At 32.6% G+C, this 25,179-nt stretch overlaps 4 protein-coding genes and 5 pseudogenes across 9 annotated transcripts, besides 1 other annotated feature; 3 read left to right on the forward strand and 6 right to left on the reverse strand.

The window, feature by feature from the left end:
* Window positions 1–10,672: part of a mobile genetic element that runs on past the window's edge.
* TVAGG3_0887590 lies at window positions 5,637–6,143 on the reverse strand (annotated as a pseudogene). Its single transcript has one exon. A coding segment is annotated over exon 1 (507 nt).
* TVAGG3_0887600 lies at window positions 7,051–7,693 on the reverse strand (annotated as a pseudogene). The gene has a single exon. A coding segment is annotated over exon 1 (643 nt).
* TVAGG3_0887610 lies at window positions 9,110–9,532 on the reverse strand (annotated as a pseudogene). The gene has a single exon. A coding segment is annotated over exon 1 (423 nt).
* Window positions 10,025–10,508, forward strand: TVAGG3_0887620 (annotated as a pseudogene). The gene has a single exon. A coding segment is annotated over exon 1 (484 nt).
* A 424-nt stretch (window positions 10,673–11,096) lies between the features above and the next one.
* TVAGG3_0887630 lies at window positions 11,097–11,914 on the reverse strand (annotated as a pseudogene). Its single transcript has one exon. A coding segment is annotated over exon 1 (818 nt).
* Window positions 11,915–13,432: 1,518 nt separating this feature from the next.
* TVAGG3_0887640 (uncharacterized protein) lies at window positions 13,433–13,795 on the reverse strand (the record flags this gene model as incomplete). The annotated part of the gene is made up of 1 exon (XM_051250739.1): window positions 13,433–13,795. One exon carries the CDS (start codon window positions 13,793–13,795, stop codon window positions 13,433–13,435), a length of 363 nt encoding a protein of 120 aa, XP_051086214.1.
* Window positions 13,796–15,721: 1,926 nt separating this feature from the next.
* Window positions 15,722–16,849, forward strand: TVAGG3_0887650 (protein serine/threonine kinase protein; the record flags this gene model as incomplete). The annotated part of the gene is made up of 1 exon (XM_001319808.1): window positions 15,724–16,743. One exon carries the CDS (start codon window positions 15,724–15,726, stop codon window positions 16,741–16,743), a length of 1,020 nt encoding a protein of 339 aa, XP_001319843.1.
* A 114-nt stretch (window positions 16,850–16,963) lies between these two features.
* On the reverse strand, window positions 16,964–19,009 carry TVAGG3_0887660 (transcription initiation from RNA polymerase II promoter; the record flags this gene model as incomplete). The annotated part of the gene is made up of 1 exon (XM_001319807.2): window positions 17,998–18,954. The coding sequence occupies one exon, from the start codon at window positions 18,952–18,954 to the stop codon at window positions 17,998–18,000; it is 957 nt and encodes a 318-aa protein (XP_001319842.1).
* A 1,127-nt stretch (window positions 19,010–20,136) lies between these two features.
* Window positions 20,137–24,890, forward strand: TVAGG3_0887670 (uncharacterized protein; the record flags this gene model as incomplete). The annotated part of the gene is made up of 1 exon (XM_001319806.1): window positions 20,947–24,741. One exon carries the CDS (start codon window positions 20,947–20,949, stop codon window positions 24,739–24,741), a length of 3,795 nt encoding a protein of 1,264 aa, XP_001319841.1.
* Between the last annotated feature and the right edge of the window lie 289 nt (window positions 24,891–25,179).

Genomic DNA, 25,179 nt, shown 5'->3' on the forward strand with positions numbered 1-25,179 from the left:
CCCAAGGAAGAGAGATCCTAGGGCAATTCACCTTTTCTGTTACACAGAGATATGTAAGATTTTTATGGTCGACAGAAGTTTTAGAGTAAAAGTTGTCTCGAATATAGATAGCGAAATCGCTAGACATTTCCTAAATAGTCAATTTTTTAATTTTTCTAATAATATGTTGATAAAAAAAGTTTTGGCTGACCTTACAGGAATTTGAGAAGTTTTAAACAAGAAAGAGGAAGTTAGAAATGCTCAGAGATAAAGCTATACATGAAAAGTTCTTATTGCTCAGAATGGTATAACAGGTCTGAATGCGCACACACTGGGTCGGGTAAGACTTTCACTTATCTTAAAAGTGGCTGCACAACAACAAGAACCTAGATGTAGAAGAACAGGCATTCTATGAGTTGGTTGTCATTTGTAGTAACATTCGGGTCAATATTTGACGCCCAAACGTCATAATCGTTTCAAAAATTATAAGAAGTCTAAGTTAGTTTTGTATAAGGATTACTGAATTGTTAGGATGGATAAAGAAGTACAAAGAAGAGTTTTGAAGTATAATGCTAATAAATGAGTATATATTTACAGCTTCAAAGAGCCCTATGAGGAAATGCAGAGAATACTGAGAAGATAACACTTCAAAACAAACAACAGAAAAGAAGATAGAAGTCATATTCAAGAGAATTGCATCTTATGATATGGAAGACAGTACCCTCATGAGATGGTCTCTCTTTTAGATGACTTTGCTGGTCTCATCCTTTGGTTAAAGAACAGAGAACAAGACATGTGTGCGAATTCTTAAGCAAGCTCAGACCTTACATTTCAGTTGCAATTTTGTGTGACAGACAGCAAAAGAGTTTTAAGTAAGGATGTTAAAGAATACTTAACTTGACATTATAACTTTTCCCCGGATTGTCGCGAAGACGATTTCATGGATACCTCTATGAAAGAGTGCATGGAGGTAAGGTTTGAAGACATGAACTATGGGAGAACGTACAAAGTCATACCAAGACCTCATACTTCTTTCAGATTCATATCTAGTAAGAAGACAAAGTTTAAATTGAAAAAGTCATGCGTAAAAAAATGTAAAGTGTTGAGTCGTCTGAAGTCTGTTGTGGTATATCTGCAGCTTTCGGTTCTTCTGCTTTGGAAGGCATTCAGGAATGAGGAACGTAGTCATCCGTTTGTGATTGTTGGAAGGAAGAACTACTTTTCTGTCGGAAGAAGGATTCGGAATGCAGAAGTGAAAGATCTTTTTCCTGTCGGAAGGAAGAAAATTTTTTTCTGTCGGAAGGAAAAACTTTTTCTGAAAGTTCGACCAAAAATGTTCTTGCAATTTTGCGAAAATTTGAATGTTTACGGAGGGATAACAACAGGAAACTATTTTTCCAGTTGTGGGAAATTTCAGGGCGAAAATTTTTTCCAATGTTGTCGGGAAATTTTTTTCCAGTTGCGGGAAGCAGTGGAATGGCAGAATCGGAGGATGGAATGGCTCGAAGTGAGGAAGGACTCGAATGCCAGAAGGATTTGACAAGACAATTTACTTATATTGAGCTACCTGAGGCCATCTTTGGTGTCAAGCTTGAAAAATAAAGAGTTCATTTACTCTACTTTGTTTGAAGTTGTTAATACTCTGTATTTTTTCTTTAACAATGGCAAATCTTCTTTGAGGTAAAAATTGTACAACCTTTCATATCATTAGTTGTGTTTGAGGTAAATAATCTGAACTATTTGTTTCACACATCTTCATTCGGTGTCATATTGAAATCGTAAGTTTTCGCGATAGATACCAATTTCTGTCAGATTTGTAAAATCTTAGCAAGGTCGTAAAAAAGCTTTTGTTGTTTCTTCTGCTAAATGCAACATAACAATCTTTATCTTCTTCATTTTCCATCTCTTCAGTATAAATCATATACTTATAGTTTCTTTTCCTTTCTTTTGGTACCTGAACGTTGGTATTCTTTCTGAATGTTTTTGTCTTTTGCTTTCAATGACTTCAATCTTTTGCTTGAAGTTTTCTTTTCCATCTTTCACGTTCTTGTCTATGAAATTTTCGTAGAAGTTTTTACAAACATACCATGAATAGCGAGCTGAAGCCCACATTGCAACAGATTTTACAAGAGTCTATGTACATACCAACCTCTCAAACCATTTGGCAAATTTTTACGATTTTCATAGAAGTTTTGGCGACCTGTAAAGTCGTCCGCTGTGGCTTCGCTCAAAAGTTCTTAGTGTGCTTTGGTTTTTGAACCAATCGTCTGTATGTTTGGTATCTGGTGAAAACATGCTGTCAAAAATACTTTGCATTTGGTACATTGTCAATCTTGACCGAACGAATTGAGACGTAACTGTTTGTTAAACTGAACCATCGTATTCTTCACTTATGGTTCATGAACGATAGCAGGTTGTTGTGTTCTCTGATGTTGACATTACTGTTCTTAACATACAAAATAAAAAATAAAATAAAATAAATTAGCGTTATTTCTATCTTGTATAAAAGACAAAAGAAACGCTTTACATGTATTTTTCAGCAACTTCGTCAAATAATTTTAAGCACTATCTAATCTGCATCTACTTCAAAACGTTCTTTGCTTTCGTGGAGCACGCATACTTTTCTCAAAAACTTCAAGCAGTTCTGTTTTCAGCAGTTCTCATATCGTTAACAAAACCAACCATTAACTCTATTGACTGTAGAGTCATATCTACTACTTATATTAAATGTTTCTCCTATCTTATATCTTTTGTATTGAAATCCTTCGGTTTCTGAAAGATATAAAGTAAGCCTTCACTGCAATACGTCAGTATCGAATGAACCATATGTTATGAAATTATATACAACAACTGGGTCAATCCAGAACAAAAACTATTGGTATAAAGACTTTTGTCTATGAGATATGCTGTAGTTCCATAGAATCTTACGATATCAAAAGCTCAGGATTCTTGTCAAAATTTTCTGACTAGAGAGCATTTCTAACCCAGTCCTTTTGCTCTCTTTCCAGATGGAGATATAATGTCTGACAAAGAATATTTGTTGTATTTCTTGTGAGTATCTTACGTTTAAATCACCAATTCTAACCACTTTGGTGTTATTGTCTATCTTTTTAACTGTTTCAAACTCAGTGTTTGTCATTTCTGTTTCTTAATACAAAATAAAAAAAAATTATTTTAAAAAAAACTTTAATTTTATTTTGTATAAAAGATATGATTTCAGGGATTTTTTTTACGATTTTCATAGAGTTTTAGGCGAGTAAGATTTTTAACGTACTCGCATTTTTCACGATTTCATGAGTTTTTTTTTACGGATTTGAATGGAATCTCTTCCTCGGTTTTCCGAGGGAAGCAAACATAGAGGAAATTCATGAAATTTGGTCATTTTTTTTCAAGCAAAATATATTTTAGGTGGAACCGGTCACCAGGTCACCAGGTCAAATGAACTTCTCTGAAAATGGTGACAACATGACATTTTGACAACAACACAGGAAATAGATTTCTTCGTAAATGTTTTGTTGAGACTTCATCGTCAATGAGCGTAAATCAGACAAAAATATATTTTAGGTGGAAAAAAACAGGTGGAGCCACTTTTGGCTCGACCTCAAAACAAGCATTTTGTGAAGAATATACCAACCGCCGGAATTCCGCGGGTTGCTTTTTTTATACAAAATTCAAGAGTTTTGCGTGTTTTCTACGATGGAGCCACTTTTGGCTCGACCTCAAAACAAGCATTTTGTGAAGAATATACCAACCGCCGGAATTCCGACGGTTGCTTTTTTTATACAAAATTCAAGAGTTTTGCGTGTTTTCTACGATGTTGTCAAAATGTTTTGTCAAGATTTCTTCGTCAATGAGCGTAAATCAGACAAAAATATATTTTATGTTAGAATGTTAGATCTAACATGTTTTCTAACATGTTTTCTAACATGGTCTAAAACACACAAAACTCATGAAATTTCATACGGAATTCAGCAAAAATAATGTTTATGTTAGAATGTTAGATCTAACATGTTTTCTAACATGTTTTCTAACATAACTATTTACAAGCGTTTTTACATGGTATATGTTGCGATGGTTCATGACTCTAACAATTTTCGTAGCTTCTATTTCTTCTGTCAGTATGTCAAAAGTTTTAACGATACCGAAAGTTTTCTTATACTTCTTCTTGACGTCAGATAGAAGAAATCTTCTGCGGTTGGAATAGTTTTTTGTTCAGAAATTCTAACATGTTCATTTTATCTTCTGCTGGTTTTTCTGCTTCTTTCTTTAAATCTGCATAGTCGTTTCGCATACGTTCTATCTCTTTGACGGAGTTAGTTATATTTCCTCATTGCTGCTTTTACATTTAGAACATTGCGGTTCATTTTGCGTTATATTCTGAAACCTTACCTGCTAAAACAACTAAGGCGTCAATGGTTTTCTTCATCTCGACATAGCGGGTTTATTTGTTCGTTCCATACTTACCCCTACTATCTTTATCTCTTATTTCCCAACACATTTTGCAACTAACGAAACAAAGTTGTCGTAGGTCTTAAATTCTTCGGATTTGTAAAGGTCAGAGATGTTTCTTATATACCATGTCGCAATCTTTGTCCATAACCTTATGGTTGCAAGAAACCAAGGAATTCATAATTTACTTTCGTATGAACTTCTTTATTTCTACTGAGTCAGTTGCTTTGACTTCTATTTCGTCAAATTCGGGAATGGTTAGTTTTTGTTGTTGGATTTCAGGCAATTTGGTAAATGGTCAATAATGTCTGCATTTCATAAAGATACTGTTCATTTGTTTCATCTTCGCACTACAGTCTAAATTACTTGTTAAAAGTTCTTGCTTTATTTCTGGATTTTTGTTTCGAAAGTATATGAAGAAGGAATGAAGTTTTCATCTCTACTAACATAGATGTTGGATTCATAACTAGCGAGTTTGGTGCTGTAGTTGCTAACATGTTCTTACAATAAAAATAAAAAAATATTTTTTTTAAAAAACTAACTTATTTTTATGTTTTTTGTGAAAGTGTCAAAATTCATGAATTTCGAGAGTTTTCTACGATGTTAGAAAACGTGTTAGAAAACATGTTAGATCTAACATTCTAACATAAACATTATTTTTGGGTCTTTTACGCTCATTACGAAGAAGTCTTGACAAAACATTTACGAAGAAGTCTTGACAAAACATTTACGAAGAAGTCTTGACAAAACATTTACGAAGAAGTCTTGACAAAACATTTACGAAGAAGTCTTGACAAAACATTTACGAAGAAGTCTTTTACGCTCATTACGAAGAAGTCTTGACAAAACATTTACGAAGAAGTCTTGACAAAACATTTACGAAGAAGTCTTGACAAAACATTTACGAAGAAGTTTCGACAAATTCAAGAGTTTTAGACCATGTTAGAAAACATGTTAGAAAACATGTTAGATCTAACATTCTAACATAAACATTATTTTTGGGTCTTTTACGCTCATTACGAAGAAGTCTTGACAAAACATTTACGAAGAAGTCTTGACAAAACATTTACGAAGAAGTTTCGACAAAACATTTACGAAGAAGTTTCGACAAATTCAAGAGTTTTAGACCATGTTAGAAAACATGTTAGAAACATGTTAGATCTAACATTCTAACATAAACATTATTTTTGTCGAAAAAAATGGTTCATTTACTCACAATATTTTTGTACAAAACGACCCCAAACTTTTAACTTCTTTTCTGCAGCTTCTAATGCTATCTTAGCGAGTTCATATTCTCTAAATTCTCTCTTTAAATCTTCTTGTTCCATTGGTCTAGTTCGTATGGAGAATCTCTATAACCAGAACATATCTCACGTTCATGTTCTATTTGTTTTTCATGCATTTTCTAACTTCTTCTTCGAACAAGGTTTTGCATTCTCTGCTGTATCTTCAAGTTCTTCTTCATCTAATTTCTCATGAACTTCTTGTCTATGGAGTCCAGAATTTTTCCAACTGCTATGCAATATTTTGGAGAAGCCCACATTGCTATATAGTTTACGAGTCTTGGGTCTACATACGTTCCTCTAACCTGTTTGATTTCATCAGGAATTCCTGCATGACCATTGTATAAAAGCAACCGTCGGAATTCCGGCGGTTGGTATATTCTTCACAAAATGCCTCAAAATACTCTTCCCAGGACTTATTTCCAACAACTTTCTAAAGCTTTCCTAAACTGCTGACACATATTTGTTGCATTTACATAAACCATCCATGTCTCTACGTAAGACTTCAATACCGTTGTAAGTGCCTTTTGTGAATGTTTCGCCATTAGATTTGTTCGTGAACGTTTGCTTCGACTGACATTTCTGTTCTACAATAAAAATAAAAAATATTTTTTGGTGGGACGTCGGACATTCGTTTGTGGCTTAACCGTCGGACACAACGATAAAATCTCGACAAAACATATACGATGAAGTCTCAACAAAACATTACGATGAAGTCTTAACAAAAAATATACGATGAAATCTATTTCCTGTGTTGTTGTCAAAATGTCATGTTGTCACACTTTTTCAAAAAGATGTTAGTTGACCGAGTGACCGAGTGACCGAGTGACCTGGTCGCCTAAAATATATTTTTTTCTATCTTAAGGAAATTCATGAAAATTCACCTGTTGAATTTTGTATAAAAAGCAACCCGCTGTTTTCCGCGGGTTGGTATATTCTTCACAAAATGCTTGTTTTGAGGTCGAGCCACTTTTGGCTCCACCTCTTTTTTCAACCAAAAACTCATTTTTGTCGAATTCAGCACAAAATTCATGAAAATTCAACGGGTAGAAAACAGGTTAGAAAACAGGTTAGAAAACAGGTTAGATATACCCATCTACCCTAAAATATATTTTTCAATACTTTTTCAGCACTTTTCCGTAGTTATATATGAAAGACAATTCGAGATAAAAGTCATAGTACAATGGAATAATATGTTGCACACCATTTGTTGTGAACCAAACTTGAAAGTCAGAGAAACTGTTACTAGGTGGTTCGTAGAATTTAGAGAGCAAAGTCATAAAAGTCCTTACCAATACAAAGAAAACTATTGTTGCTTGAACTGAAACTTGCATGACACATAACATTTTGAGGTCAACACGTTTCTATTTCTATAAACTGTCAAATCTGTTGGTGGGCGTATAAATTTAAAACGGACCGTCAGGTGGTAATGGTTCGTTCTGGTTTAGTAACCGAAGAAATTGTGCCCAAGAACGTTTGTCTACTTCCCAAAATAAAAACTGTGTATCTCTTGGAGGGTTATTTTCAATCCTTTGAAATGAAACTGTGGAGTTCATCTTGTCATATTCTAGTTTCAGATAGTAATGTTCCATTTAGTAAAGAATCGTATTTTTCTTGAAATTCCCAGTAGTATTTGTTTATTGAGTTTGAAAGTCATTTAGAGTCTTCTCAAGGTTTTCGTCTGAACGAATTGTAAAGATTCTCATTTCATCAAATTTGTCTATTAGACCATCAGAACCTCTATACTGACCATGAAAATATACTGCAAACATAAAAGCGTTAGTTCTATTTGAAAACAAAACTCTTCTAAATCCTATTGCCTTTGCATCTGAAGGACTTTGAAGCCAACGAATTGGATAGTCAAACCTGTAAGTACGGGATGAAATTTCTTCATCTGATATAGTCCTACCGGCGTTTGTAAAGATATAGTCTAACGGTTTTGTATCTGCTACTTTTGTTCTTTGTTTTTCAACCTGAAACATTTAATATATGTAAAAATATACTGTTTTAAAAAAATGTTTTAAAATGGTATGCCATATAGCTTCTTGAATTTGTTAAGAAGTATTCGAACGCGTTTTCCATCTGTATCTCTAGCGTTTACATGAGCATAGCCCGCCTTAGTAAAATATACTTGTAATTTCCTATAGTTTACGCCGGTATAAAAGTAGAATGAGTCTTGTTCTTCGCTATAGTAGTAAAACTCAAACGTATGCTTACCATAGTCTCTAATTTCAATTGCTTCATCTTCTAGTTCGTCGACAAATTCGAATACAATATCTCCAAATTTGCTTATGTTCTTATTGTTTTCAGAACGAGTGACCCAACGCAAGTTTTTAAGTCTATTGTCGTTTCTTATACGGTTTATATGGTCCACACACGGTAAATTGTTAGGGTTCGGTATAAAATGAGTTGCAATGACGACATGTTTAAGATAGTGTTTTCCACTCATCTTCATAATAGCATATCCGTCATTTCGCTCCCATTCGCTTAAAACTCTTTTTGTCTTTTTGTTTCTGACTTCAAATGACTCACAACAGTGAATTTCATATTTCTCATCTAACAAACAAGTTTCCCAACGGTCTGTTCCAACAAACTCAGCGTACATTTCAAATAAAATAAAAAAATATTTTTTTTGAAAAATGTTTTTTCCTTTACTTAACATAACCACCGGCTACCATAAGTCTTTGACGCCAACCCATACCAGCTAATGAAGGTTGACTTTAGTATTGAAACTAACCTTTGTTTTGGTTATCTTCAGTTTTTTGGTTTTTCTTCTTCTATCGGTTTTTCGTCACTTTTCGTTCCTCTGACTTTACCTCACTTGCAGGTATGGTTGTGTCGTCAACATCTTCATAAATATCATATGCCATCTGTTTTTGTTTTCCTTTCAAACTTTTTGTGTTTGTTGTAAAGTTTAGAATATTTCGACTCTAAGTCAATGAGATGTTCTATAATGAACTGTTGATCGGTGAAGTAAACTTTTCCATCTGTTGTCTCGAAAGCTCCTTCAGACTTCAATATTTTATTTGTGAGAGTCTGTTTCTTTTTGAGATACTAGCCGTTCCATTTCTATGAAAAGTGACTTTATAGTTAGGGTTTGTATTTCCAGACCTGGCACTTTCTATTATTGAATTTTTCTCTTCATCTGTAAGTTCTTTGACAGGTTTTGACAATGGTTCTGAACTTTTTGTTTGTGGTGTCAAATCTACGTTTCAACTTCTTCGGTCATTTCATCTCAGTAAAAAAAATTTAGTTTGGTTTGTTTTCAACTGGTTGTTGTTGTTTTTTAAGTCGGTCTAAAACTTCCTGAGTATAGGAAGAACTTGACAAACACGTTGTGTAACTGCTGGAAAGCCGACAAATCCATCTTGAACCCATTTGTCTCAATGCTGTATTGTTCATTTCATCTCAGTAAAAAACTTTACATTCCCCACGTTTGAGCGGTTGAGGTTGGTTATTGTTTACCCATTGTTGTGCATGGTTATATCCTCTGTTAAAGAATCTTTCACCTTGGTCCATATAGTGTCCTGCTTGGTTATAGTAGTCATTTGCTTTGTTATAATAGTTTCCTGCTTGTCTTCCTACATTGTCCATCCATCCTTGAACTTTCCTCTTGTTTCAGGATTTGGAATAAGATTTGCTGCATCTCGTGCTACATCCCAACCTTTCTGTACAGTTTGTATAATAGGTTGTGCTTTCTCTTTCAGTATACCTAATGTACTCAAAATCTTCCTTCCAATTCCAAATGCACCTCTGGCTATTGTTCCCACTGCGGGCAAAAATCTGGATGCAACTCCTGCTAATGCGCCAAATAAACCCATTTCTTATGGGTTAAAAAATGACGAATCCAAACAAGGACCCCTATGTTTCTAAGGCAACAAAGAAAGCACTCATGATAAAAATCTTTAGTTCAACACCAAATGCTTGGTTTATGGATATCTTGGAAAACATTCCGAGGTATAGAGAAGATGGACCACCATACTGGTTAATATTTGTTGGTCAAAACACAAGATACTGTGAAGCCATACCATTACAGTCCAAAAATATTTTAGATATCTTAGCAGCTTTGACAATATTCGTTGACAAATACCATCCAACAAAACTGACATCTGACTGTGAAAGTTCTTTCAAATCAGATGATGTAAAAAACTATCTGCGTTCAAAAAATGTAAACCAATATTTCATTGTCGACCAAAACCATTCTGCTCTTGGTGTCATTGACAGTTGTATAAAAATATTAAGAGACTTAAACCAACCACAAGGTGGTGAAGCAAATGAAATGTCATATGACGACAAGTATAGACACTTCTCCCAGGCAAAGATGAGACAAGTTTTAAATATTTACAATAACCGTAAACAAAAAGGTTTGGGAAACCACTCCCCCGAAGAAATGAAAAACAACCCCGACTTAGAGAAAGACTATATATTTAATAGTTTAGTTAAGAGGGATAGACAAGAAAGAATGCCAGGCTTCAAACTTAAGAAAGGTGACAAAGTAAAAATAGAAATACCTAAACGCGACCCATATGAAAATACTATTGACTATGACAACAATGGAACCCGACAGGTACTCACATTCGTGTTCGTAAAAATAGAAGAAAGTATACAAGAGAATATTATGAAGTTTTAGGCAAACATGGCAAAATGTACAGACTGCAAGCAGAAGATAAAACGACTATTGTCAGACCTCGTTTCAAACTTGTCAAAGTTCAAGGTGGTATACTTTCAAAGACAGTTCCTAACAAATATAAGACAACTCCTGACGAATATGCTAAAGAAGTTGAAAATGACGACTAAGCAATTCTATACCATGCGTAAACTGTCATGTAAGGTGGCATGTAGTCTTTACTTTGTCCCGTTGTTTGCGTATATCCCGAAACGCGATGTGTATGGTTTCCTCCTCCCTCAGTGTTACTCCAGTAACAATTTATAGCAAACTTAACGTTGTCTTTAACATCATATCCTTTACCTTTTGTCATTCCTGACCAATCCAATATCTATGCTTATGCCAACCTGCTTGAGATGTACTTAAATCTATGTAGTGACTGTGCGCAGGTAAGTTTTCACCTGAAATCGTTTTACTTCCACCTGTTTCCTTTGAAAGTTTGCACAATACAAAAACCTGTCGACTATTTGTTCCCATGCACCAACACCAAACATTACTTGAGGACCTCTTGCTTCCATAGATGTATAAATAGAACCTACTGGGTTCATTAAATCAAACATATGAGATATTATAGGATTGTCTCTTTTGAACTTAAAATATAGTGCAACTATTTCAGGTTTCTTCTGGTTTAAGTCAGAATATTTTTTATAATATAATCTTATGTTTTCAGGGTAGGTAAAATCTTGACTATAATATTTATTTCTGTCATCTTCATAATAGTATACTATTCTCGTTTTTTCTATTGCATTATATCTTTTATATCTATAAAAATCTAAATATAATGTTAGCTTTTGTTCATCTACATGTGGTGTTCTGTTGTCATCTCCATAGTCATAATAATATGGTGCTGGAGCTGGGTTAGGTAATGTCATATCTGCCATTTCATAAACTCTTAAATATTTCTTTTGTTCGTCTCCATATAAGTTTAAGTAGCAGTTGTTGTCTAATGGAACTTTAACTTGTGTACCATCATTCTTTATATAGCCTACATACATTTCATTGTTATTTTTCGGAATGAGTTTATACCGTATACCATTTTTTAAGGAGTGTACAAACTCCCATCTAAAATATTTGTTTTCTTCATTGACAGAAAAGTCACCAACAATAGTTTCAATATTTTTCGTTGTTCCTATCAAACTTTGGTATATTTCATTGACATATGTTTTATCTGCTTCTTTTCAAGGCTAACGTTTAAGTCTGTTATTTCAGAAGATGTATGTGTATGTCCAACGTCACTTTTCCTGTTTAAGGTTTCTTGTAAGTTTGTAATATTTGCAATGGTATGTGTATGTCCAACGTCACTTTTACTGTTTAAGGTTTCTTGTAAGTTTGCAATATTTGCAATGGTATGTGTATGTCCAACGTCACTTTTACTGTTTAAGGTTTCTTGTAAGTTTGCAATATTTGCAATGGTATGTGTATGTCCAACGTCACTTTTCCTGTTTAAGGTTTCTTGTAAGTTTGTTATTTCAGATATAGTATGTGTATGAGTCTTTTTAGAATATTCGTTTTCAGCTCTTGTCACTTCACTTGACATTTTATTGTCAACATATGTTTTGTCTGCTAGTTCAGGATGAGTATGTTCTTTTGTTGCATAAGCTTTGTTAGCTCTTTCTTCTTCTTTTGCTATTGCATCGTCTACATATTCTTTGTCAGCTTTGTTGCCAACATCTGCTTTTAAAAGAAGTTCATTTATAGGTTCTCGTTTAAAGTTCCTTTTGTTGGATTTATACAGACAGTATGGTTCTTATTGTCTTGAAACAGAAACTCATCTGTCATTGGTTTAATGTCAGTTTTAAGTTTCCTTCTTTCAATGACTCAGATATCTTAGAATAGTTTGAAAAGTTTGTTGTGTTCTTATTTAGAGCTTGCATAATGAGTTGTCGGTTGTGTTGTATTTCTCTCATAGACGCTGTTTCATTTGACATTTTTATTCTAGATAAAATATGCTTTCAATAGAAAAAGAAAATTCTAGAGTTGCTACAACTAAACCATTAGATGAACTTTTTACGAATGTCGGTCAAAAGTTTGAGACAGAGACCGTAAAGCATGAAGGCTATCGTTTTGACTACCCGTTAAGATGGTTAAGAGACCCATCTGTCACAAAAGCTATTGGCTTTCGTAGAATGAAGTTCATTTCAGAAGCCATACATGGTTTCCCATTTACAGTCGGTTTTGAAGTTCGATACTATAACAAAGAAAAACGTACGTATGAGAAATTTGAACAGGGAAAACTTTTACAAGTTAGTTTGCTTGTAAACTTAGAAACAACTCTTCAAGCTTTTCAAGAAAAAAAAACGATATCTATCTCGAATATGCAAAACAGTACAACATTGACGAAGGAGAATACCATCTCGATATTATATATGACAGGAAAAATGCAACTGTTAAATTCAATAGAATAGAAGACCTTGGAGAAGACGTTTATTTCTACAAAATATAACAACTTGGCATGGTATAGATTTTGAGGATGTTAAATCAGCCTGCAGAATATCCAGTACACCCGAACTTTTATGAAGTCGAAAACCCTAATGGAACATATGAAAATGTTTTCGACTCAGATGCTATTATAGTTCATGCTTCATTTTCTGGTGCACAAAACTCTTTTTTATGCTTGGCAAATGACTTTTACGAAAAACCTACAAAGTTATATGAACCGCCGAGTGGAAGTATTTCAGACTTTCAAGTATGGTTTACTACAGATGGAAGAAAGAGAATAATTCCATTATACCACGCGTTTTACTTAGAACTTAGTTTCATATACAACTACTATCGAACGGTAAAAATATAATTTTAATACGGTTGAGGTGTTGGATTTGGTTGCCAACTAGACTGTGGTGCAGGTTCAGGCTGTTGTATAACAGGAGCTTGTTCTTCTGGTTCAGGGTCTTTAGGTATAATACCAACAAACTGACCTACTCTTTTACCAATATTTTTGACTCCGTTCCAAATTCCTCTTCCTACGGTTTTTTATTCCATTCCATATACCTCTTCCAACATTTCGAAAGAAGTTTCCTATCTTACTGAAGAAACCCATTTTACTATATGTAAAAATCTAATGTCCGCCTAGTCTCTTACGTTTCCTGTTGAGTTCCATAGCATTCTTTAACTGGAGCTCATACATTCTGTTTCTCCTCTGGTAGAAAACATATTCTGGGTCAACTCCTGTGTTCGCGTCATCTGCATAAAGTTGTTTATATCCCACTTCAGGGTTTGTATAAAACTCTTTCCATCTCATATTTGCATACCATGGTGGCAAACCTAACGCAGCGTCATTTGACATGGCAGTTTGCATTTGTACATCTGTTGGCACTTGACCATAGTTTGCCATTGCAGTTTGTATTCTAACTTCATTTGGAATATTCTCTGGGTTTGGTTGTCCAGGTTGCTGTGCATTCGCTAAGTTCTGTGCGTCCATTTAATATTAGATAAAAATATCTCTTACGAGTACATATACTGGACATTTGCAGGCATTGGTTCATCTTCATATTCTCTGTACTTTTCTGCCACGTCAAATAAATAAATGACACAATGGAAAAAACCTAAAACAAGTAGTCCTATTTCAAACCACATTTACTTACTAGTAAAATTTCTTTATTGTGACACTTTCTCCGGTTTATAGGACCTCTCTCATATTCTATCTTATCGTATCTAAAATCATAGTCATGTATATCCTCTAACCATCTCATAACACTTTCCAAACCACTTTTATCGGATGTAAAGTAAAAGCATGGATGGTTATGTAAAACGTCTAAAGTTTCTAAAGAGTCTCTCAAAGTCCAGTCTACTTGGTATTGAAAATCATATGTGTTATAGAACGGCGGGTCTACTATAAAGAAAACATTTTCCTTGTTTTTATATTTTTCATACAACTCTGTCCAACGACATCTCACAAACTCTATACCCTCAGTATATTTTTCTATGTTCTCTTTGAAAACCTTTGTATAGTTAAGATATAAAACGTTTGACATAAGTGTTTCAATGTCATGAACTCTTATAGAACCACTATACAATAGTCTAGAAGATATACTATCCCAGTCAATATACTCTGCTTTTTTCAAAACCTCTCTGACAGTATTTTTCTTATCTAATGGTATACGTTCCATCTTACCTATAGGTATCTTTTCTTTTAACTCTTTCAATATTTTGTTTGTGTCTGGAATATGTTTGAGACGGTTCATATAGTTGTCGAAGTCATTGCATATAATCTTTGAGTCAGGAAATATTGTATGGCACAAATGAGATATATAGAAACTTCCACCGAACAAATCTACAAATGTTAGACCATTCGGTAGTTTCTTAAGTTCTCTCAATAGAATATCTTTACATCTACTCTTATTTCCAAAGAAGGGTAACGGTGGTTTTGTAAAATTCATTTTATATATATAATAAAAATGTTTTTACCTGAAAAAGTGACAGAAAAGTGACGAAACATGAAAACATATATATTTTGTGAAAAGCTCCTGGAAGACCCATATATAAGAACTTCATTTATACTAAACATCTTCGGGGCTAGAGGGCACGAAGTGCCTGGAAGCCCCACTACCTTTTTTTTTTTTTTTTTTTTTTTTTTTTTTTTTTTTTTTTTTAAAAACCGTAAGAATCATACATTTTTAAATCTTGATTTATTCAAAAACGTAAGAATAAAAACCGTAAGAATCATACATTTTTTACTTCATATGTTAAAAAAAATGATACAAAATCGTTCAATATTGTATGAATTCTTACGTTTACAAAAAAAGTCACACAACCCTTCAACATATACTACTACTAAATTGTTTTCATTTGATAGCTGACTCTTGTCATGAATGTGCTCTTGTATTCACGATTTAATTTTCATTTTAATTTTTGATCTCTATATTTCTATTTTGAAACTTTCTAATCACAAAAGTCGAACCATCTGAATAAAATTTTTTATCAAAATTAAAGATAACACATGTCAATCATGAATAAAAAAAATTGAAGATTTTGATTTCAATACTATCTCCTCACAAATACTTTCATATTCAAAGTTTCGATGTTTTCAAATAAAAAAGTTCATTATCGGAAAAAATCATTATGATCTTTGATTCTGTAATATTCGAATTAAATAAATTATTTCATGTCAAAAAAATTCATTCTGCAAAAACGTTTAGAGTTATTCAATATCTAGCCAGATTCTTTAAACCTAATTAAATACTTTGAGATAAATTCAATTAATTAGACATACATAAATCCAATAAAAAATATTGTTTGGTATATATCGATTATCGTTAAGTTTCGGTTATCAAAAAGTTATCTCAAATATTTAATTAATTTTGTATGTGTGATTCAATTTTCTAAATTTTGAATACATTAAAAGTGGCAATGATTAGCCCTCTTCCTTGCTCAATCCACAAATATGGATTCAAAAAGCTGATAGGAAAAGGAGGGTTCTCATTTGTGTATCTTGTCGAAAGTGAAGATGACCATAAGAAATATTGCGCCAAAGTCACTCCATTAAACAACGATATTATACTTGGTGTGAAAATCGATCCATTAGAAGCTGAAATAAAGGCACTAATGAGTCTTTCTCATCAAAACATTATTAGACTGTATGATCATTTTACTGAGAATAATTGTTTTTTTATAATATTAGAGTATTGCCAACTTGGATCAATGCAGGATACTCTAAATAAAAAGGGTTTGCCAAAAGAGCAATTTATTAACTATGCAAGGCAGATTGTATCAGCCCTCACATTTGTACATTCTAAAAATATTGCTCATCGAGATATCAAACCGGGTAATATTCTTATAGATAGTTTAGGACATATCAAATTATCAGATTTTGGTATATCGATAACCAACGCAAATAATATGATTGAACCATTTTCAGGATCTTTATTATACATGCCTCCAGAAATTATATTAAAGAAGCCGCATAATCCAATGCAAGCTGATATTTGGTCTCTTGGAGTGTTATTTGCATACATGATTAATGGAAGAGCTCCATGGCAATGCGATAACGTCAATTCACTGAGAACATGTATAATAGCAGGTGATTTCAAGTTAAGAGCTAATACACCACCTGAGATTATAGATTTAATATCAAAAATGATGAGAATTGATCCGAATGAGAGGCCAAGTGTAGCAGAGATACTCAATTATAAACTCTTTGAGAAAGACCCGTTAGATGGAATGCTTTCTGATAATGAGGAAGTTCCTCAAGATGTTCTTTCCCCCAAAGGTAGATCTTTAAGATCTATACAAAGAAACAAATCTACATATCATCCACACTCTATTACCATAGGAATATTCAAAATGAATATGATGCTAGGAAACAACAGATTACCCAGAATTAAACCAAGATTCCATCACCCTTTTAGAGAGAAGTTTGCAACTCATTGATATCTCTTGAATCCTTAGTTCATTTTTAATTTTTATTATTATATATTTTGTTTATGTTTATTATTATCTAAATTACTCATATTATGTTGTAACATCAATACATTTGCTCATGTTTACAAGTTTACTCAAATCATATGTTTAAAATGGATAGAATATTCATTGGATATGAATTAAAATAGCATTATTAATACGTTACATATAAAGGATGATTCAAACTTAAACGAAAATGCAGGCTGTATTAGCAAGCTAATATAAGCACTTATATATCAAAAAAAATCAAACGAATATTTGCAGTTTATGTAATTTCTCTAGAAATTCATAAAGTTCATAGTTTGTATGCATGTGGTAATATTAAATATTCAATAATGCCGTTAATTTGAGCATGTTTTTATTTGAATGCCAGTTAGATCGCCACCATTTACTGAACCCAAATTTATGTCAATACAACTAGACTGCTATTGTACTGATACGTATATTGATGCTTTCTTGTTTTGAATATTCTTCTTATTTGTGCATGAGTAATAAGATATCATCAAGAAAGGATACAGGTTTGATGACACAGTCTGATCGTAAATAAACTTGGGTATTCTGAATACAATGCATATGATCCGAATGTTCTATTGTCAATACGTCGAAGTATTGCTTATTTTGACATTTGTAAAATAGCATTTCGATATTACAAAAATGAGTAAGCTTGATAAGGAAAAAATGCAAAAGGCGTCGTCTAGAGAAATTGAAAGGAGTAGAGTATCGAAGCGTCTTGGAGAATTTGATTATAAAACATGCCCAACATACCAAATTCTAATTGAACTTTATGGAGAAAGAAGAAGTAAATCAGAACTGCTCAGTCTTGTAACATGTCTATGTTTGAAGATCCCAGTATTGAAACTTGATAGAGAAGCTAAGAGAAGGAAATGTGTATTGATAAAATGGTTTCATGACAACTTTGACATCATTCAGCCACACTTAAAATACTATATGTTCACTGATGAGCATATGAAACGATTTATTGACGAACCAACTGAAACATCTAATTCGTCAGAGCAATGAGTTGCAAATTAATCTTGATGAAAATCTGATTTTTTCATATCAAATCATCATTATATTGGATATATCCAATATGATGTATTGTCAGGCTAATTGCAAGATAATCCAAAAAAAAGTTCTTAGCCATGTTTTTATTAATTTGTTTGTAAATGATATTGTTTATTTATAATAGAATAGTTTATATTTCATTAGAATTGTATATCTCGCTTAGTCAATAGCATATTTATCAACAAGAACCTTTGAATTTCCGAGACCAACACCAAAGTTGGATTCACTGAAATGAACTGTCATTAGAGGAGTATCAAATATCTCTGTTTGTGCAACTAAATCGAGGTCTGATGAACGGTAAAAGTGAAGTTTCTTAAGACCACCACCGCAAACGCCAACAAACTTCTCATCTGTTGTAACACCGAGGGAGTAAATTAAAAGAGATTCACCTCCACGTCCAATTGAAATTGATTTTTCGCATTTGCCAGTTCCGATATCAAACATTTGTAATTGGTCTTCTGCTCTATTGGATCCTGCTATGAGTTTGTTTCCAACGAAAGCCATTGACTCTCCACTGAGATGTGGACCGAAAATTGTCCTTTCGACTTTACCTGTACGAATATCCCAGAAGAGAACTGTATCATCCCATCCACATGTTGCAACAACATCATCGTTCTGGTATGCTGCAGCATAAATTCTGGATTGATGGCCTGTCACGGTACCTTGATCGTAGGAACGAGCTGAGAACTCATGGAGTAAAACGTGTTTTTGAATTGCGTATATTCTAACTGTCTTATCTGATCCGACCGTCGTAAATTGGGTTCCTGACGGAGAAATGGCAATTGAACTTGTTTCATTTCCTTGTTCCTTGACCATCCAAAGATTTTGTCCTGTCTCAGTATGCCACAAGGAAACATATCCAGAAGCTGATGAGCATAAGAAGGCATTATCTATCTTTGGATGCCACTTAATTGATGTTATTGGATTTGATGTGTGCAAAACATCGATCTTGTACATCAATCTAGATGTAATCGCATCTCGAACATAGACATTACCATTGAATGTGCCGACGGCAAGCTGTCTACCATTAGGAGAGAACCTTATAACAGTGATATCTGAGCCATCATGTTCTGCTTTCCAACAGGTGTTCGAGGATTGTAACTCGAAATATGACATCGAGATTTTTTATAAAATTTCATCAAAAAATAATAACGAGAAGGACAGATTTTGTATTGAACAAGATTTCTTTTCCTTCACCCATATAGCAATCTATTAATATTGGGAATAAAATCTATTTTATTGTACTTTTGGCAAGATATTCCTGCACTGTAATTGTAATCGAATATCCAATACGGTTATCTTTCATCATCAAGCAATTCGTAATCGAGCATCGTCATGTATATGTGTTGATAAGATACTTACGTACACAATTAATTCTAAATTAGAATAAATTTACATAAATTTATCTATATATTTTAACAAGTATATAATTTAAGCTTAAAATATGCAGGCCCATAGAGAGAAAAACGTTCTCTTCTATTTGTAAGATCTGTAGTTTAATAAAATTAAAAGGACAATAGGGCTAATACGTGGGAATGAGTTTTTGTAGATGAAGGTTGGCATTAAATATTGAAATTTAATTGTTCGGCTATGAATTTATTCTGTTTGGCGCTAAAAATCTAAATAAAAATTTAAAAAATATTGAATGAGCACAAATATTGAGTAAATATTGGATGAATCCATAGCTACAAGCCATTTCCTTGCTAGAATTTTTTCCAAATTTTTTAGAAAATTAAAAAAATGAATTGAACTTCATCAATTTTGGAGATGAAAAAACGAATTCCGAAATTTTTTTGGAGGTTTTGGTTATTCGTTTCAGTTTTTTAGAATATATAAAAGGAATATGTTATATTTAAATAATGTAAAAGATTAAATATTTATTATACTTTTAGAATTAATACTAATTTATTGAATTTGTCCATATTTTTCAAATTAATTTTTAAAATTGTGAAGCATTTCTAGTCATGGATAAGCAACAATAAAGTCTTCAATACTTTTGTCAATAGTCAACTAATGAATCAGTATAACATTATTAAGATATGGGAAATATTGAATGGCAAAAAAATGCATTGTGTTTTGATTGTTTACTCTTAATATTTAATACAACTATATCATATCTTAGAGTATTGTCCTTATTATGCTACAAATTTGGTGAGGGATGAATTGTTCGAATCTGAATTTACATAATTTATGTTGATATTATTGGGAATAAGATGAGTAATGATTCATATTTGATATTTATCATATTATCATCATATAAATAGGGGTTGGAGAAATGAAGTTTATTCGATTTTGGATTCTAAACTCAAGTATCACTGGATTTTTTCGGTCCCAAACTTAATTGAAACCGAAAAAACAGAGATACTTAAACAGATTTGTTTAGGAGAACCATGCTTTTACTACCTATACGAAGATTCTATCTCTACAGAATATTTAATTTCGTATTTAGAGGCATTAAGAGCATTATCACCCACTCCAATATATAAATTTGTTAAAGAGAGTCCAACTAAGGCACATTATTACTCAGATATTAACACAATTTTACAATATTATAGACAGGACAACTACAAAATCAATTTCACACCAATATATCAGAATATACTGCTTAAAATAGGAGATTCATGGTCAGAGAGCATATTTGATGCTATTCAAAATCCACAAAAAATCGAAAAAAATGCAAAAACTTTATTACGTAACATTGATAAACTATATTCACATAACCCTCAGCTATTACGAGCTTTACAATCCTATATCGACACAATTTTAGCGAAAATTGGAGATCATGATATTGTTCCGCATTTTGGAGTCAATATCTTCTATATTTACGGAGGTATTGATGAAAGATTTATCGTATCATTACCTCCTGATTTACTAAATCCACAAAATTACTTCTCTTTCTGGGGAAGTCCATCATTGATGGGAAATTCTCGAGTTTCTGTTTTATATCAACGCTTTGTTTCTGCTCAAAATACATTTCCTAACGATTTTAGATTACTCTCGCAGAATCATTCCTTTACTTTACTGAATGAATCAATAATGAAAAATAAACACTTCGTAGACATTATATTTTCTCATGCTCATAACCACTTAATGACTCGTGATTTTCAAATGGTTGCAAAAGTGCTAGAATTATTCGATGATTTACGACCTTACGCCTTATTATTAGATTACGAAAAAATCTCGCCAGATCCACAATTTTTACATGGAATTATCGATTATTACGCCAAACCAAAGGTTCTTATGAACTTCTATGGTAGATATCATAACGAGGAAACGTTTTACAAATCAATTTCAAATTTACTCGGAAAAACAATCACTTCGAACGATTTAGTTGATAACTCTATTGTTAAACTCATATTACCATCACTTTTAGCTCTTACAGTTGAAGATTCAATCTCATTAGGAGAATCAGAGTTATTATCTTATCCAGACGAAGACAGAATAGCAGATTTCGCAGTAATTTACACTTTCAAAGCATTGGAATTGATTGTCAATGCGATTAAAGGCCAAAACATTGATGAATCAGAATTATTATCTTTAATTTCGAATATTCCTGTTTCTTATCACAAACAGGTCATCATAGACATACTATCTATACTTTTCCTGCAAGATAGTACAGGTAAATTCGTTTGTACGGCTTCTTTGGCCCAACAAGTTTTAACTGTTTTAGAAACTTTCGCCGATGAAAAGGAAACAAAAGAAATCGTAGCAAATGGACTGAGTAAATTGCAGAGAGGCATTGTAATGAACGCGCATTCGATTAGCGAATGTCTGCTGAGTACTAAGGACTCTGTTTTGGTCGCATTTTCCAATTATGAATACGACATGGCGGAAATCTTGTCAAAAGATGATAAAGAATTGAACGAAATTTGCAAGATGGCACATGCTATACATCTCATTAAGAATGGTAACCAAGAGCAGATCCCAAAGGAATGGTTTACCTCAAAACTTTGGGAAAATCTCGCATTGAGTTGGAACCAAAACGAAAAAAGTGACAAAAAATTTGATCAAAAAATTTTCTCTGAAAAAATTTCTGATGAAAAAGTATTGAAATTAATTGAGAAGAGGAAAAACGAAGTTGACATCAAGCCAGTATTAGAACTAGCATTGAAACACGTCAATTCCAATGATACTTCTGTTGAATTTAATTATAATTACAAATTATTAAAAGGTTTTGTTGATTACGTTGATCTATACAACAGAACAACAAAGACAGAGCTCGGCACACAAGGTGGATCTGCAATTGATGGAATTTTACAAAGTACAAAAATATCTGATCTGAAAGATTTGGAATTATTGCTTGGAAAGAACGCATTGGAGTTTATTTTATCATCAAAGAAGGTCTTCAATGCTTCTGATAACATTAAATCCCTAATTGATGGTATTTCTCCTTTAATTTTGAAAACATCTCAGTTTTATGATGCAAAAACTCAGCAAAAACAGAGAATTACTAAGATACTCAAGTCATATTCATCTAAATTCTCTTCTAATAAGGAGATTTCTGACTGTTTGAACGAGGATTTCGATGATTTAGATGTTTTCATGATGACTTTTTTGGCAACTTTACATTCATTGAAAAATATTTCAGAGGAAATAATTTATTTAGCTGTTGATTTGCTTGATGACGTATACTATTTCAATATTCCCGAAGAGTTTGTTGAGAAAATCCTTAATATTTCAATTTTGAACAATTTAATTCAGATTATTATTGAAATTAGGTTCAGATATCCTTTTATTGTTGACAAATGCAAAGAAACAATCAGGAAAGAGATGCATCTGATTGATTTCATCAATGTTTTCCCTGAAGAAAGTAATTCCCAAATAGAAACAATTCTAAAAAGTGGAATTGAAGTTAATGACATGAATTCTGCTTTAGATCAACTGATTGATGAAGAAAAAGATGATATAGCTCTTGAAATAGCTACAAACAACAATATTTTGGATGATTTTGTCACAAAAATGTCATCAAAAATCACTCAAAAAATCAAAGAAAATCAGAAATTCAATGTTCACTTCACAAATGAAAATGTTTCCAGGAAAATCTTTAATTCTTTGCCTGAAGAACAGAGAACATTGACTAACCAGTTGATCCTCACACACCACAATGCAAAATCTTCTTCTCTTCTCTCAATAATCAATGAATTTCCTGATATTGAATGTGACAATGAAATAATTCACGAATTTAATCAAAAAATTTGTCAAAAAAGTGACATTGAAAAAGTCCAAATCATTAATAAATGGTATGATAAGTATTATAAAGTTATGAAGAACAAATCAATGATTGTTGATTATGTTTATGATTTGTTCAAAGTGATGATTGATTCTGTTGAAGTGAACAATCTCGAAAATGAAGAAAAATTTGTAAAAATCCTTAAAAAAATCAACAATTTCTTGAATAATTATCAGTTAAAAGAAGAAAAGAAAATCAGATATTTCTGCAAACTGATAAATCTTAGATTGTTCTTGAGATTCGGTGTCAATTACTCCTTCAAAGGATTTCCAGACAAAACAAACAACATCAGAGAAATTTTGATGAAATTTGATGAAATGAATTTGATATTTGAACATAAGGAGCTCTTCAAAGAAGATAACATTGCTCTTCCTCTACTCAAGCAGTCTCTAAACTGCTGCAATTTAGGTTTCTTCGATGATGCAATGAAATTTTTGCAAAATTGCGAAAATCCTGATGAAAAAAGTGAAGATTTTAATTCTATTGAAGATTTAGTTAATGAAGGAATTCGTACATTAAAACATCCGATTCCTTTCGAATTGAGATATTTAGATAACCCTGTTAATGTTGAAATAACTCCTCCTTTCTACAGAATCAACGTTGTTATAATGGGAAGAGGAGGAATGTTGATAGGACAAGATCAATTCAAGGCTTTGGCGAAACTTATTGAATCTTTCACTGGTTTGAATCAGTGTTTGAGTTATCATGTTTCTCTTGGCCAATTTAAGGAATTATTCGATGTTTGGAGGAGATTACCTGAAATTTTGCAGTCAGAGCATTGCGCAATAGAAAGAATTCTTAAACCAGCTGTTTATTCACAACAAATACAGCAGTTGTGGCAATATCTCGCGAGAAATGATAAAGACAGAGATGATTTCAAAACTTTGGAAGGAATTTTGAATTATTTTAGAATAAATAGAATGCTTCTAACTTTGGCTGATGCACAGCTTAAACTTGGTTTGTTTGAAGATGCTATAGAGACACTTCTTGATGCAGAGAATGATCATTCATCATGGAAGGAATGGCTCTCTAAAATCGACCTTCTTCAAGCAGCAATAAGTAGAGAAAAAAGTGTCAGAACAGGAAAACACGCAGTTTTTAAGATTCCTTCTGTAAGATTTTCTAAAATTGAACAGCTTTCGAGGTTGCAAAGACAGTATATTGAGATGTGCATAAACACAAAGATAAGGTTTAATAAGTACCATGATATATTGACAAGCGATTCCAGTGCTTTGCAAATGAGTTTAGTTTGTTTGTTTAACCAAGAATTTACATTGGCTGTTCAAATTGCTGACAGCCAGAACTGCTTGCAAGATGTTGTTGAGCAATTAGTTGGAAAAGTTGAGTACGCAGGTATAGATGTTATTAAGGACATTCTTGCGAAAATGGCTGATAAAATGGATTCGAATAATTATGCTAAACTTGCAACAATGATTATGACAGTTTTGACACCAAAATTAAAGAAAACAAATATTCCTCAGTTCATTGTTACACATATTAAAGGTGCTGAACTTCAAATTAGTTTACTTGCAAAGTTTAATTTCTTGCAAGAAGCAATGCAAGTTGCGAAGAAATACGGAAAGAAAGAAGGATACTTAATTATAGAATCAGCTGCAAGTGCAACAGGAAATCACAAATTAGCATCTGAATGCGAAAAATTATCAAGAAAATAATTCCTTTTGTAGTTTTTGTTTAAAATTTTTTATACTATTTTTTGTAGTAACATAATAATCTAAAAACATCTTATTATAGTTTTTATAATCAGATCACTCCATATACACTATCATTGTATTCTTCATCTAGAATCTAAGATTAATTCCAAATCACTTTATTCTAATATATATTTTGATCACACATAATTAATATAATTATTTTAGTTTGCAAAAAAGTACTTTTGATGTCCCAAAAAGTGATAGTTTTTAATTTCTTTATTTCTAGTGAGAATAAATATTGAGTTCATTTGCAAAAAGTGAAACTACTATTGTATTAAAAAGCATATCAGTTGTCTTCTGAATATCAAAGATGTTAAACCACAACTTTTTGAAAATTTCAGCTTCACACCTCTACACATCGCTGCAGCGAATCAATTCTCAGACTTAAACTCCATCCAG

This window comes from Trichomonas vaginalis, chromosome VI, assembly GCF_026262505.1.
Source record: "Trichomonas vaginalis G3 chromosome VI, whole genome shotgun sequence".
NCBI classification, from domain to species: domain Eukaryota; phylum Parabasalia; order Trichomonadida; family Trichomonadidae; genus Trichomonas; species Trichomonas vaginalis.